Raw genomic sequence first — 16,486 nt, 5'->3', positions numbered from 1 at the left:
TTCTCATATCTCCACTCACCTACTTTTCTATCCAAATTTTCTCTTTCCTTTCCTAATTTTATCTCTTCTTTCCTATCCTCTTGCTTTGCGTGTCGTTTCCTTAATCTCATCAATTTCCTATCATCAACTTTACTCTCGCCTTGCTTTCTCTCCTCATTTCCTTTTGTCTCATCTCATTTTGTCTCTCCTGTTTCCTCCTCTCTCTTGTCCTCCTTTCCTCATCACACTGTCTTCTCTCACTGATCTCCTCCACTGATGTTTCCTCTACTTTCATCTTGCTCCCTTTTCTCTCATTTCCTACGCTTTCATCTCATTTCGTCTCCTTTAATCTATTTTCCTACTATCTTCTGCCTTGTTTCCTCTTTCCTCTCCTCTGGTTTCCTTTCCTCTTGCCCTGTCTCATCTCATCGACTATTTTCTCTTCCTTTCCGCTTTTGTTTCCTCTTCATTCATCTTTTCCTTTCTCCTTGTTTCCTCTTCCCTTCTACTTTCCTTACCTCTTTACTTGCTTCCTCGCCTCTCATCTACTTTCTTCTCCTTAAATTACTTTCCTCGATTCTCATTTTTTTTTCTCTCATTTTTTTTTTCCTCTCCTCCCTTCTCTTCTCTTTTCCACTCATTTCTCCTCTCCTTGTTTCCTCCCCTCTCCTCCTTCCCATCATCCTCCTGAGGTTTCTGACCTCCAGTGCAGGGACATCCCAACCCTGTGCTCTGTGCCCGGCCTCTGATTGATATTGTAATGAGACTTATCCCAACATCCCTTCCTCCTTGTACACTTCCCCCCACCTCCCCCTTCCCCACTCCTAGCTTTCCTGGTACCCTTCCTCGCCCCCTCTACCCCCTTTGCTCCCTGAGCCCCCGAGTGGCTCGCTTGATTCTGTTTCATCACACATCAAACGGGCCTGACGCTCTCCACGCAGGCAGGACCCAGGGACTGCAACATCTGCACGGGGAGGCATGCAGGGGTGTGAGGGGGGGGTATGACTCCGGCCTCTGAGGGGGGGGAGGGAGGACACGCCGTGCTACGAGCAGATGTCACCGGGACCCGAACAGCAGGCTGGGGGGACGCCGCGGGGAAAGAGAGACGTAGTGAGGGACCCACCCCTGCAGCCCAGCCTGGGGAGTCTCTCCAAACACTCCACCTCTGCTCCCCTCTCCTCTCCTCACCTTGCAGCCCAGCTCCCCCTCCTGCTCCCCCTTTTGACAGTACAGTTAGGTAATTAGTCACCTCAGCGCTAATAACCTAATCATTACTTGTCTGTGCGTGTTTTCTCTCTATTTCAAAATCCGTGTCCTCCACAGGCACTCCCTTGAGTCCTGACGTGGAGGTGGAGGGGCAGAGGAGGCGTACAATTACCTTTGTCTGGCTACTCCCCGTGGCACAGAGAGAGCCCAGGCTCTGATCCAGACCAAAGTAAAGGCCCTTTTTAATGGAGACAGAGAGCCTGCTCTTTGGAGGGGGTCAAGATTGCTCTCACATCCATTAACACCAGAGCTATTTCATCACTGCCACGTTCTGGCAGGCGGGAGTTGTAGAGGGACTGTGATCATCAGCCTCCGTTGAGCGCAGACGCTGACATTTCCCCAGTTAGTGAAAGTGGCAATCGGGAGCTTTCGCTGTCAATGAGTCATCAAAGGGCTTGTTTGAGAACAGCTGTTGACGTCAGTGCACTGCCAAAAGCATTAACCCTAGTTGAGAAGTGAAGTTTTTTTTTCTGAATTGCTGATGATCCTTTCATCTGCATGGGCAACATGCAGATCTCAAAGTTCACAGAAATGTTATCTGTCATCAAAAAGGGATCATCTTTTGACAGAATTTTTAGAAGACTTTGGAAAGACTGAGCAGAACAATGACTGTTATTAATGTGGTTTTTGCATGTTTCATACTTTACATAACTGTCCAACATTTTCCAAAGCATACATTTAGAAATGTATGTATTTTTAATGTTTTTCATGTTCCAGGAAGCGACTGCATTTCAGTGCAGTATATCAACTTAGAACACCCCTTACTTTTTTCACTTATATGTTTACTTTTTTTAGTTATGTTCTCATCCTGCACTGTTTTCAAACCAGTTCATGCTCTCACATAGAGCTACTGTATTCACTTTATGCTTAAGACTTCGACTTCAGAGATAAGATACAAAAACAGGACTTACAGCAGCAGTGGGTAGAATTGGAGCAAATATGATTAAAAAAAAGTTATTTTTATATAATGGTCACGGTCAAAATCATGTGCCTCTGTGTCCTCCAGTGTTCCTAACGGCATCTGCAAGATTTCACAGACCAGAGAAAAAAAACCAATCAGAGCCGACCTGGAGCCTTCCGACTATGAGCAGCTGTCAATCACTCGCGAACTGTGATCAAACGGGCAAACTAGGCAGCGCTGATGGAATATGAATCAATATTCTGTTACTGTAATGCCTATTTCTCACCTCATATGTTTTCAGAAACATCTTGTAGTGTACTTTTTAGCTTTCCAGCTGTAGATTCAAATGGCTCATTCTAAGGTAACAAAAACATGATTACAATAAACAATAGATCCCCCTTAATGCTACACACTGTTTCTTTAAGATTTGACCTGGATGTACTAAATACCAAAAAAAAATTGCTCCACTTTTAGTTGTGCTACCTTGCCAAGAATAAGCTAACAAAAATAAAAGCTGGCATGACATTCACTGGGATGGATAATGTTTCTATTTTGAGCAAATTTGAAGTCTGCACAAAATCAAATGGAACTCAGAAGGACAGAAAGACATTTTAAAAAGATGTAGTTTTGAAAACTGTCAGCAGTAAGTTAATGTAAAGTAGCAAATGGGCTTGCAGAAACATTACCACCGTCTTTCAGCTGACCTTTCCCAGATTTTTTAACTCGAGGCACCAACCACATCTACTTTTCCTTTTCGAATATTTTTTCAAATCTCCACAGACTACAAGTTTCCCTGCCGCACAGAAAAGCAGCTCATCTTTGCCATGAAACCACCCTCATCCATTCCTCATAATCAAGTCTCATGTTTTTGGTTTGTGGAGTTTGGATCCCCCGCTGGGCTCGCAGCGACAGCCGTCGTGTCATCCTCTTTATTATTCAGATTTCTTCGAGCCAAACAGCTGTTTTGCATGGCAGATTGAATTAAGGCTTGTCGTGACTCCTGACATTCAGGTGGCAGATAGAAGCACTGAGGTCTTGAGTTATGGCGCAGAAAGAAACACATAAAGACAAGCTGCCGTTGAAAACTAACTGATATCGTAATCCCCTGTACACCGATGAAGAATTGCAACAGACTCTGCTTTTTAAATGTACTGTGGGGGTTGTTAGTGTGAAATCTTCACATAGTGTGCATCCTTACTTGTATATAAATTAAGTTTTACAATGAATAAAACATCTAGACTTCATATGCAGAGATTTTTAACTACGGAGACAAGCGTCAAAGCACAGAGAGAGAAAATTAATCGCTGCAGCCAGTAACAATATTTCTCCTCCGTAACAAACTGCTGCAAATGGATTTCACGAGCAAGTGCGTGGCAGGCAGCAGCCTTTATTAGACGGAGCTGAATGCATTGCTTTTGCTTGACGGCGAAGTCTGTGCACTTTATCACGGTCCGGGTAATGAGAGATAACTTCCCTGCGTCTGCGGGAAGCGAGTCCGGCACCACAACCCCCATGCATTTTTTATCAGCTGCAATTACTCAGAGCTTGTTGATATTTCCCATTCGTTTCATTTGGGAACATTTGCATCAGATAACCAGAGGCCTGCTGTAGGGCTAACTGAGCCATGCTGCAGTAAATTATAGGTCTCCGACTGTCCGACAACATAACGGAGGATTTGCTAATGGCCAGGCTGCAGCACGAGAGGTCAGCCGGTTCCTTTTGACGTTTGGTCTGCTGTCAACTCTCCTGGTTTATCCAGTTCAACTATTGCTGGGCCAAAACTTGTGAATGCTGTCTTGCTGCAAACTGTTCAGATCACTATCAACACCCAGGAGAATCTGTTTCTGGTCCTGTGTGTCTGCTTGTTTGGTAGCAGCTCAAAAGCTACTCAACAGATTGTCAAATTTGGTGTAAAGTTTGGGCCAACAAAAGAACTGATTCGATTTTGGTTCATGGTGAGGCAGAATAAACTTTTCTTTTCCCCCAAATTCCTTGGTTCAGTATGAACCTTCCTGTAAAGGCCACACATTTGGTACATGGACTGTAAAGCACTTTATAGCGAAGTGTTTCGCAATGTGCCTCTCATTCACACAGTCTCACACAGACGGATGGTGGTGAAGTGTTAGCCTCACCACCAGGCACCGTTTGGGGTTCGGTGCCTTGCTCAAGGACACTAATGACATGTGGACAGGAGGAGCTGAGGATCAAATCACCAAGCCCAAAATTAATGGACATCCCGCTCTACCTCCTTTACAAATTTAATCCAGTTAAAAACTAATTCATCCAATTTTTTTGTTTTTTTATCATATTCTGTTAAAAATATAACTGGATGAGCACCATTTTAATTTGCTCTACTGGTATGCCAAAGTGTTTCCTTATAAATAGTGAGTGTTTAATATTGCCGCGGATGGGGTTTACATTGTATTTAATGGAAAGCCCGGTGCGTCTCATACTGGTGCTAAAGGGTGCCTTGTGTGGTGGTATCACGCGCCGATGGCCATGAGAAAGCCTCAGTATTTGACGTCCTAGGAATGAGAACAGGCTGGTACAGTGGCCATAAATCAGGGGTCACATGTCTAAATTAAATTAAAAGTCCTAATAATTCCAGACATCATCAGTTTGTCTATCACTATGTGCTTATTCATCCAGATCCAGACACTAAAAATGACACATTTGGATGATTGTGCTGCCTTCATACTTTCTATTTGATCCCCAATTGTCAGCTTGTGTTAAAAATCAAGTTCCCTTAAAATAGTGGTTCCCAACCCCAAAAGGGGTCGGGAGTAGTAAGTAGCAAGATTAACAGGATAGGAAAGCTAAATCCTTTTGCTACACAAAATTAAGTATATTTTTATGGCTTCCCTCTAATCTCTGTTTTTTTTCTTATGAATTACGGCATGATTTCACCTCTTCAGGCCTAAAAATTATTCAGACATGCAATTCATGAATATACTGTATATAACACACGCAACCAGTGATGAGTGGTCACAAGCCAAAAAGGTGAGGAACCACTGCCTCAAAGTTAAAAAAGGGCATTGCATTGTGTGGTGCTGTATTGACTGTTTCTGTGCACACTGCACATTCTCTCATCAATCATAATTAGCAGCAGTTCGGATCAATTAACGCTGCAGTCTTGAAGTAGAGATGAAGGGCTGAATATCAATATCTCCCTGACAGCACAGGGCTGATTGACAGGCGGACTTCTAACCCGATCGCGGTGCGGAGACCAGGGTGGCTGCTTCCAGGTGTCTCGGATTTGTTGTAATTGACAGGTGCAGAGAGACGTTCGGGGGTCCTGGTGGAGCTCTGCGCCGTTTATGCAGATTAACACGTCAAAAGTACAAATGAATAAATAAACTGGTAAGCACAAATCAGGCATTTAGCCTGAGGGGATGCCATCATTACCAGATTAAACAAAGTGACTAATCACAAAAACAATCCGCTTCAGAAGTGGAGGAAGTCAAAAGACGCCAAAGCTTGAGGGTAAAAAGCTAAGTCATCTTAATTATTCAGCTATAGGCAAACAAAGATAGGAATTCATAATGAATAGAGCGATGATGGATAATATTTTTATTTTTCCAACAGCTATTGTAGATTATGAAGCTGTGAGGTGACTGCTTTGATGAAAGAGAATGCACTCGGCTTTCTGCAATTATTTACATGAGGACATATAGGAGAATCGGATGTTTTTGACGATGGAAATTGCAAAATTCAAACCAAAAATGAGCCTTGAGGACGGGATCACAGGGATGGCACAAATTCCCAAAGCAACCAGCCAGCGTGGGTACCTGAGGTAGAGGCCTTGTGGGAATACTTGGGGTCAGTCTAAAGAAGAAGGTGGGACAACGGATAACGAACAAACGAGCCCCACGCAGGGTGTTTTGACACTAAAAAGAAAATCCTTCTTTCTTTGAAACCCAAATGAGCGGATGCGAGGACCTCGTTCCAAACACACACCCATGCCACTGCCCGTGAATCAAATCCTTAGATGTCTGAGTCTGAGCCAGAACTGTAGCTTTTATTTCATGGTGGTTTTTTTTCTTATATCACCGAGCTGACCTGAGCAGCCGTAACCTCAGCTTGAACTTCCTTCATGCCTGGACACAACTCAGCTGTAAACACATTGCTTCTCTTAAATTGGCCTAAAAGCGCCCCTGGTTTCCAGACTTCCCTCCACGCGCCGCAGACACCAGCCTCCTTTGACCTTCAGACCAAGCCGCGGCCCAAACCTCGGCTATTGATTTTTCTAACTATCTGTTTACTCCTCGTCTGCACACTTTCCCAGCTGCTTGGAGAGCATCGTTTGCCCCGAGGCGATCAGCAGGGCTCAGCTTGTTCCAGTCTTTGATCATCGTTCAGCCAGCGGATTAACATATGCACACTCTCTTCCTCCCTTTGTCGCTGAGCTCGATAATAAATCTACGGCCTTCCTCTCTCTCCTACTCTCTCTCTCTCTCCAATATGGGACGAGCCATGAATCAATCACCCCGCTTTACGCCTCGTGTCCGACATGGATGCAAATCACAGAAGGATCTGCGGGTAAAGCTCTGCTTATTAAAACCCGATGCCTGACTCATTACAACCCGCTCATGCACATGCATGTCGCCAAGATGAACAGCAGGTAGCACGCGTGAAATACAGCAACATTGGTGGAGATAAAACACAGACAGACGAGATTAACCGATTTCTGCGACTCTTATCTCAACGGAGGCCAAAACTAAGCCTCACCCACTTTGCCAAAACTAAAAGAGAATCGAAAGCTAATGAAGTTAATTACCGCATCATTGTGGGAGGTTACAGCCTCGTCTAAAAGAGGCTTAATCTGAGGGAAACTGCGGTGCGGAGGCTTGCCTTCGTACCTGCCCTCGCTGTGCAGTAAGTGTACTAATTAAGGTTGGTTTGAGCCTACAACCACCCCAGTTAGCTCATTTAAAGGGCCAGGGCTTCTGGGGTTTAGAACAACACTCATAAGGACTCTGCAAGTAGGACACTGAGTAAATGTGTGTGAGACCAAGCAGGGAAAAAGAGAAAGTGTGTGCATTTCCAGGTAGACAGGTGACTTTTTTTTCTTAAAATGCAACCTATGTGGTTTCTCTAATGGCCACTGTTGAGACACGCCCTCGCTCCCCGTTGCCTCTCTTATTTATTACGACCTAATTATATCAGTGTGTCAGCCAACGTAACCAGCTCCTTGCCCTAAATGCCGCAATGCTCTCGTGGCTGAGCTCGTACTTGCAGACCTTATGTTTCCGAGCCGTGTACCATTTAACCACGGCTTCTCGAGGCACGCAGGGTTGTTTAGCCTGCACTTTCCCCCCCCCACTCAGTCCATCAAGAATGCAACGGACGAGACAGAGGAGCACATGCGGTGAATAAAAATACAGTAACAACATGAGCTGAGGACTGGCAGGAGGAGGAGGAGGAGGAGTGAATTTGGACGAGTTCCCCTCCTCATCATCAGCGTGTCGGCCTGAGCGGGCCTGCGAGGTGCCGGAGCTGGGGCCCTATTAAAAAACCGAAGCCCAGCTTGCCGGAAAAGATCCGTCCTCTCACCTCGGAAAACAACAACCCCGCTCGCCCCGACAGCGAGACAATCAACCGTGCGCTGCTCGGGGTGAGGCGGCGGTGACCCGGCGTGCCGAGATGAGGCCGGTTCTACACACTGATGAGAGCTTTCGCAGACATCAAACGGGGGTGCCGCAGACCTCCCCACGACCTGCCTGTGCTGCCTTGTCTCCTGCTCTCTGCTTTTATTTGAGGTTGATACGGGCAGACGGATCGGCAAATATCGATCATGGCGCGCTCTGTAAAATTCTCCCTCCAGGTTTGAGAGGTGATTACAGGCCCTGGACCCAGCTGATGCAGACTGAGTGTGTGTATGTGTGTGTACATTTAGGTTTTTCCTACCTCACCTGTCAGACAGGCCGAGGACAGCAGCCCCATATTCTTTGGTTCGAGTGTCTCCAATCATCTGCAGAAGAGAGACATCTTTTAAAAAAAAACACCCAGACAGACAGGCAGGCGGGCAGGCACACTGTACAACACAGAAAATAGGTTATAAAGCGCGGAGAATAATGCATGTGAATCCCAATCATCGAAATTCAAATGATTTGGATGCATCCCCAACCAGCCCTCCTCTCCTTGTCTGCCTTCTGTCGAGGCCTCAGAACTCACCAATAGGATCGGAGGGAAACAGGCTGCAGATTCAGAGGGTTTGCATTAGGAATGGCCCGTTATTAATTAAGCTTGTGGGGAAGAGTTTTTTGACAGCGGCTCCTGAGGCGGCGAGCGGTGTGGATCTTGGCGCTGACCTGGCCCAGCAGGGGTAGGAGCTGTGTCTTTGAGGTGGTGGTGGCGGTGGGGGGAGCGGGGTAGAATGGGTGGTGGGCGGGAGAGAAAGAGGAGGAAGAAGGGGGTGGGGGGTGGGGGGGGGCTGGCTCCATGCCGACAGCCAGGCCTGCCACGTCTGCGTGCCCGCTTTGAAGTGTCACCTTGAGGGAAGAGCCGATGGCCGGGAAGCCGGGAGGGCGGGAGCCGCGGAGAGGAGTGGCACGGTTGGCATTGCCAGACATGGCGCTTTAATATTGCATGGGCTCCCGTCCATCTCTGTACACACTCAGGACATTCCTTCTGCTTGATTTAGTTTGAAAGTAGATCTTTGTTTTTTTTTTGTTTTTTTCTTCTCTCCTTTCCCCTCCTCTCTCGCCATGCTGTGGCTCAACACCTGTGCTGGTTTTGTGCTCATTCTTGCCTGAACAAATGTCAAGCTCTGCAGTCAGAGGAACTTTAACAACTCCCTGCATTATCAAAGTTGACAGTGTTGCATTTGGCCTGCTGAGTGATGTAAAGTTGATGCTTCATATAAATACATTAAATAATTACACTGCAAAAAATATCAAGGCAGTTCCGTCTAAAAGGTATTTGAAAAAAATTATAGAAATATTTAAAATGTTGTTTTTAAAATGTTTTTTTTTTTTTTTTAAACTGTGCTAGTGCGGTGAGAATATTTAAACATGTTTCCAATCTTAGAAAATTACCATTTATATCTTGAAACGTGTGTTGAAAATAGAAACTGAAAGAGCACTGTAGAATTAAAAGGCCATTGATTGACTGATTTGTGTGCACAAATTTTTTGTACTTGCTGGACTTTGAGTTTCACTTGCCTTAACTCTATTTCCCTCTGCCTTCATGCATATGGAAACAAGAAAGAATAAGACAGTTTTCTCCATGAGAATCAAGGAAAATGAAATCTTTTGGAAAATGTATGAGACGAGTTAATCTGCAGGGGAAACTGACAGATTTTCTTCACTTGTTTTAAGAAAATAACACTCTAAAAGGACTAAGATATTGACAGAAACGACTTGATGAGAAGCAGTTAATGATTATTTTTTGGCCTCAGAATGAAAATGCGGAGGTTGGTAAATCGATAATGATGTGTCTTATTGGCTGACTTCCTGCAAAATCTAAGAAACATTCACTCTGCTGCTGCTAATTGCTAATGCTGCTTTTCATCGCTTCCTCAAATGGAGTCTTCCTTTACGAAACCGTACCACTGGGGACTCAACTTAAAACTTTTAATATTTCTCTCCGGTCGCGCTGTGTTTGCCTGACCTGCTGCCAGCACAGTTACAGAGCGCGGCGGAGAATCAAACATGGCGTTAGTTTGAGGAGATGCATGAGAGGGAGTTTATCAACAGAGGCTGCAGGAAGGAGGTGTTTTGAAGTGAGGAAAAACGTATTTAAAAAAACACTCACACTGCACGCACTTTCTACCCACTTTAACAACCGTCCCAGTTCACAAATAGCAGTTTTAACTCCCCTGATTAGCACTGACATCTGCAGCCTTTCATCTCTCCCTCCATCTTGTTTTTTTAATCAGATTAACCCAAACGGGCATCCTTTAATGGCCTCTTTTTTTAGGAAAGCTGAAAGAGGAGAGATAATTAAAATAATTAAACCGCTGGGACCGGTCTGTGCGCGCTCATCTCCCGCTCTTTTCTTTTCTTCTTGCCTTTAAGTTTTGATTCTGCCTTGCTTACTGATTCAAGCAGCACAGAGAGAGAAAGGCTCATCATCCTCACTTAATTGCATTAAGTTGACTCTCGGAGGTCCAATTTTTCCCTCCAAAACCAACAGCCAATGTAGGATCTGATCTTTAGGTGCATGTCAGCTATCTAAATGTGGAAGTAGAGGGGGGAGGGCACGTTTCTAAACAGCCTTTATGGAGCATATTTATTTAGTCAGTGAGTGTATTTTGCATAAGGCCGAAGATAAAAAAAAAAAAAAAAAACGGGGGGAAAAAAGTATCCTCTTTAATGATTATTTATTCATGGACTTTTAAGCTTTTAATGAGGACAAATGAAGCCGTTTTCCAGAGTGTCAGTATGTAGTATGCTTACCAAAAATATTCTTGTTTAGCATTTTCTTTTGCACTGTGTGTCCGTGAGGAATAAACACTAACATTTAAATATAACTAGGAGTTTGGAGCAGTTTATCTTGATTTTGCATGAATACAAAATTCCCCACAAGTTCTGATCAGACTCGGTGATGATGATAATGATTTATTAATTTTCAGTAATGCTTGTAATTGAAGCTAAATTGATCAAATGTAATTAATGACCACTGCAATAAAATAAATGCTTTTCAAATACTGTTTTTCTAACTTTTTTCAAACTAAAACATACACAGCAACTTTATCAATCAATGACCTCCCGAACTTGACAAATGTATGCTCCTTTATATCAATTATTCACGCCTGTGTAATGCATCTTCATTCATATGAACACATGTGTCGTACGATTGTACCTCCCAACTTCTAAACTGACAACCCGAGTTATAAAAAAGTAGGCTATACCGCACCGTCTGAGTTAGGTTTTGCGCTATAGGTGTACATATCTTGAATATTATAATTACACGTCTTCAGATGAATTCAAACTTTACTTCCTGTCAAAAAGAATCTAATGAATTCTTGCATGAGGATTTTACCGAGAGCAAGAGCCCCGACATCCTCCTCGGAGTGCAGCCCCAACTTTACACAAGCTCGGATGTCTTCTTCCCCCCCCTCATACACTTTCACTTCATTCAGATCATTTTCACAGGGCTTCATTTCAAGTTGGCACAAAAAAAGGAAAGAATCCCTTTGCTTGAAATACTTAAGATTTATGTTTAAATTTTCATGGAATCTTTGAGAACATTGAGGAGCAATTTCACATTTGCACTGACATCTAATTTCTCAAGTAGAGTCTGAAAGCACAAATTGCCAAGGATTCCCTATGTGCCCAATTATCCTGCATCAATTTCCTTGACCCTGCGGAATGCTGGTAAATTAATCATACCACTTTTTTTCCTTTTTTTTTTTTTTGGACTCTCTCTCGTGAAATACATATGCACACGTTTGATAAACTAATCATACTTGGTCGGTTATACTCACAAAAAATGATTCAGTCCTGGAAGCAGGATGAGAGTTAACAGCAAGGCCCAGGGAATTGGGAGCTGATAAAACACACACACACACAGTCACGCATGTACATACACAAACCACACACACCAACACAAAAAATACAAAATGACAGGATGCCGTTAGTGAACACACTGTTAAGTTTCTGAATTTTAAGTTTGTTTTCTACGATGTACATATTTGTATAGGAAAATCAAATAAATTACTGAATTAATAAAACAGATTTCATTGTATAAATCAACGTGGATGCACTTTTGTTTAAGCATGAGTAATATTGCTGGTTTGGGGTTATTGTCTGCTGTCTTTACAGAGGATGTTTTTTTTAAACTGTGGTGATACTATTTCCTTACAACCTCAACTAAATTGACATATTAAAAAAAAAAAAAAAACATGGAGTGAGAAAAATAACACCTTCTTGTCAATATCATCAATTCTGCTGTCATATATTGACCAGCCTAAGCATCTGAATCATCTTCAATCATCAACTGTGTAACACCATATTTACCAGACTGCCTTACCTGTTGATCCCAACATCATGGCTGAGCAGTCTGGTGTTTTTGGAGCAACAGTGTCCTCTGGTGGAAACAGGACAACAAACAGAAGGATACAAGTAAATACAAACAACATGGAAACAAGGACTCTCCTACAGTATCTGTGAGAAAAAAAAAATAATCAGAAAGTTACTCACCTTCTTTTTTTTTAGGAAAGTCAGCAGAAGTTATGAGATAATCTAGAAAGAAATCAAACAGTAAAGTTTAAATTGGATGACAAAACATTTTAAGCACAACTGTCTTATATATATATATGTTGGATTTGACAACACGTCAGTCTCAATACTCACCTCTGTATTTATTTACTGAAGGAATAACTTCACATTTCGGGTAAATACGCTTATTATCTTTCTTGCCGAGAGTTAGTTGTGAAGACAGTCCAGTAAATGTGAAGCTATGAACCATAAGGAAGTTGACAGTTAGCTTATTTAGCTGCGCGGATTAACATAACGCGTTAATTAGTGCTCTTCAGGCAGCTGGTTGCCTAGGTACCTGGTTGCCTAGGTAACCTTGGACAGGCCTAGCTGTTTCCAGTGTTAGATGATGCTAAGCTAAGCTAATGGTTGATATTCCTTCACGAACTGCGTCACTGCAGCAATACTTAAGAAATAAATTATACAATTTTTACAAAGGTGTAACTGTACTGTCACATTTTGTACAAAGTCTGTATTTTTTTCTACTGCTAGGTACCACTGTAGGCTACCATATCTACTAGCTTAGCCTACTGCTAATAATAGCAGTAAGCTAGATAGCATTTAGTGATGTTTCAGTTTTTAATAATTAGTGCCATAGATAGGACAGACTATCGTTTGAAAAATGTTGATATTAGTGCCTAAATGATATCTGAGTTTTAGTACAGATATCAAACAATACACTTACTTTAAAGGGGACATATTATACTCATTTTCAGGTTCATACTTGTATTTTGTGTTTCTACTAGAACATGTTTACATGCCGTAATGTTCAAGAAACCCTTTATTTTCCTCATACTGTCTGCCTAAATATACCTGTATTCACGCTCTGTCTGAAACACTCCATTTTAGTGCATTTCAACGGAATTGCAACGGAATTGCGTTGCTAGGCAACGGCTTGGGTCCATGTTTACTTCCTGTCAGCTGATGTTATTTACATACACTGCAACAGGAAATAAACCGGGACACATTTCGAATGTTTATGTTTAAAACTGTATAATGATCTATATATTGTATATTTGTGACATCACAAATAGGCAGAAATCCTGACGGCTTGTTTCAAACCCACAATTACTGAATAAGAGCTGTGTGTGTTTCTTTCTATATTGAGCGTTTTGATAGTTTAACAGTATTTATATAGCACTTAAACTTGCTTTATAATATAAAAGACATGAAAATCTCACTTTTTACAATATGGGGACCTTTAAACAAAAATATGCTAAACTGCTCAATGCATTCCCTGGTCTGACCCCATGCAAATGCCCTCCAGCTAGTGTTAAATGCCTGTGAGAAACACTTCTCCTGAATGAAATATAGCTAGTCTAAATTAGAAAAGGTGTATGGATTTAGATTGTGAAAAATCAAATCTAATAAACAAGCCTGAGAATCTGGCCATGCATTAAAAAAATGGAAATAGAAAATTGTGAAAAATGACAAGTCACAATTTCCCAGAGCCAAAAGTTCCCGATCAACAGTCCAAAACTAAAATTATTCAGTTTACTATGGTATATGACAAGGAAAAACATTGAATCCTCACATTTAAGAGGATGCAAAGATGGGAATGGAAATGACTAAAACGATTATTAAAATATTTTTCGGTCCATCGACTAATTGATTAATCACTTAATCGTGCTTTTGTGCCTTATATCACAAAAAAAATCATCCTGTATGCCATTGTACACTCATTCATTCTCTTTTCATCTGTTTTTCTATCGAGCTGTAAAACCAACAACACAGTTTAGAAGGACAGACTGACTCTTTTCAGTCTGCAAACATCTGAAAGTGTCCAGTCCCAAAAACAAACTCAACCTTCACTGGACATAATGAAAACAACACCTTGATGCCGCATTTCCACAGAGGTGCAACTGAAGGGGCTTACATTCAGCAGTGAAAAAAAAATGTCAAAACTCAGAATTGTAGTGCAAAACATTGAAGACGATCTTTATTGTTCACAGTTAAACACAAGCCACTGCTTTAAGAACTTCCTTTTTTTGCCGTTTTATCCCAGATTCTCCAGCTCTGGTCAGAGTCCTGGTTCCTTCAGTTTGTGCTGATTGTACCTTCTGTCTTGGTTTGCGGTAGTTACTACGGTTGGCATTTAAAGTGGATTGTTGAACATGCTTTAGATAGCGAGGCAAAAGGAAGTGACAGCAGGAGTTCCCGGTGGACAACAGGATTTAGATGACTTTCGATACAGGAGTTTACTTCTAATACTCAGAAAGAAACTCCCCGTTTATCAGACCTGCAGAAGGGAACCTGATTGGACAAGATGCTTTTGGTTTCCCACGCTGTACCAGCAGAATGTACACGCAACATGAGAAAACAACACTTCTGTTTAGAGATGCTTGAATTCAGCCAGAACACAAATGTTTTTGCATGGCACTTCGAAATGATCAGCTGGTTGTCGTCTTGAACAGAAAAAAGGTGATTTTTATAGCTTGGGCTTGTGTTACTTGCCAGGTCTGATTCAAATTAAGGATATGTACTTCATGGCTGAATAAATAAAAAAAAAAAAAAAAAAAGATACAACAGAATGTGGAATTCATAAAAATGCATACAATTTCATCATTTTCTAAATTTCACACACTTTCCTCATTGCATCTTTGCTGAAATACGAGAACCATCACGACTGCATCACCTACAAAACACATTCTCTCTCTGGCTTATTTTGGACAAAAACTCAATGGAGTTTTGTATGGAAATGTCAGGTTTCCCAATTCAGTCAACCTCCAAGATATCCCCAGAACAAATCAAACATCTCTACGTACTCGCCACCTCTGCCGCTCTGATGTAACACTCAACATGCACTCTGATATCAAAAACATATTTCGGTCCGCAGTCAACGCCAAAGCATGCCGAACAGATGATCCTTCTGGTGTTTTTTAATAACCAATTGGATTTTAAAGGGTCAGTACACCCAAACTACAAAAAAATGGTATGTATGGTATTGACTACAGTTGTATTTGTCCATATTTTGAGATATTTATCTCTGGAAATTCCCGTCTCCACGATTGATAACGATGTCACGTGTAAGTTATTAATAACAGTGTCACGAGTAAGTGACTGATAACTTCGATCACTGTCTGTCGGCATATCTTTGAGCGTCTTTGTCTCATAACCAAAATCATAAGACTAGCATCTCCACTGGTAACAACACATCGACTTTGTATCCCGGTCACCTTGTCAAAATTCTTAAGGGGAATGACTCAGTATAAAAAAAGGAAAAAAAAAAATAAAGTAGAAAAACATTGTGGGAAATCCTGTTGTCCACTCAGAGGAATGGAACAAATAACACTGAATTCCAAAGAGTTGCTGACATGTTACTCTTCTGCTGATTTGTAGCTCTTCTCCATCGTTGAACTTCAGTCTCTCAATCTCCGCCCTGCGTCCCGGCTCAGTTCTGTGTCTCTAACTGTGCTCGTGATGTGTTTCGTTATAGTCCATGATCTTTAGCTGCTGCTGCCGGGGACGCCCTGAACCCGCCTGACCCCGCCCTCCACCCGACCCTGCCCCTGCCTTCCTGCGGGGACTTTCCTGGCTGGAGGCCCGCTGCTTGGGCTCAGAGGGGGGCTCCTTGGTGGGCACAGTGAGAGGAGCGACGGGGGCGAGAGCTGGGGCGGGGAGGGGCGGAGTCGGGATGGGGGGAGGTGCTGGGCCGACGGGGACGATATAACCCGGGCAGGGCGGCTCCACACACAGCTCAGTCTTCAGGCCGTGGGCGAGGCCGGCCAGACGCGTCGGCGGTTGCTCCTCGTCGCACTGGCTCTCGCTCTTGTTGCGGAACAGCTCGCGTGCCCTCATGCCCAGGAAGCTCTTGGCGCTGGGGTAGGAGCCCACGGTGAGCGGCGCGTCGGAGGGGGGCACGGGTGCGAGAGAGTTGGAGTAGGGACAGGACGGGGAGGGCTCCACCAGCAGGGGCGGGGCCAGATCCTGGCTGCCGTTGATGGAGTTGGCTGTTGACTTGGAAGAGTTGCTCGGCTTTGGTTGCCGTGGCGATAAAGTGCTGCCGTTGCCCCGAGGGGAGTCGCGTGGTGGTCTACTGTCCACCTCCTCGTTGGTGTGATGTTTACTTTGTCCATCTGGCACCATGACACTGTGGAAGACAAAAATATTCAGAAAAACACTCAAGAAATCTGTTGAT

General features: G+C 43.1%; 1 protein-coding gene across 1 annotated transcript in view; it reads right to left on the bottom strand.

The window, feature by feature from the left end:
- Positions 1-12,422: 12,422 nt before the first annotated feature.
- tsc1b (TSC complex subunit 1b) overlaps positions 12,423-16,486 on the bottom strand; it is a 30,671-nt gene continuing 26,607 nt past the window's right edge. The window contains exons 22-23 of the mRNA XM_037752113.1: positions 15,355-16,438; positions 12,423-12,432 (exon numbers count right to left, since the gene is read on the bottom strand). Of these exons, the coding sequence (XP_037608041.1) occupies positions 15,754-16,438 (685 nt within the window). The 3' untranslated portion in view covers positions 12,423-12,432; positions 15,355-15,753. The remainder of the gene's footprint in view (positions 12,433-15,354; positions 16,439-16,486) is intronic.

The sequence above is a fragment of the Sebastes umbrosus genome, chromosome 19 (genome assembly GCF_015220745.1).
Source record: "Sebastes umbrosus isolate fSebUmb1 chromosome 19, fSebUmb1.pri, whole genome shotgun sequence".
Taxonomy (NCBI): Eukaryota; Metazoa; Chordata; class Actinopteri; order Perciformes; family Sebastidae; genus Sebastes; species Sebastes umbrosus.
Note: the sequence above shows the minus strand (reverse complement) of the source record. Positions and strands in the feature narration are given on the sequence as shown.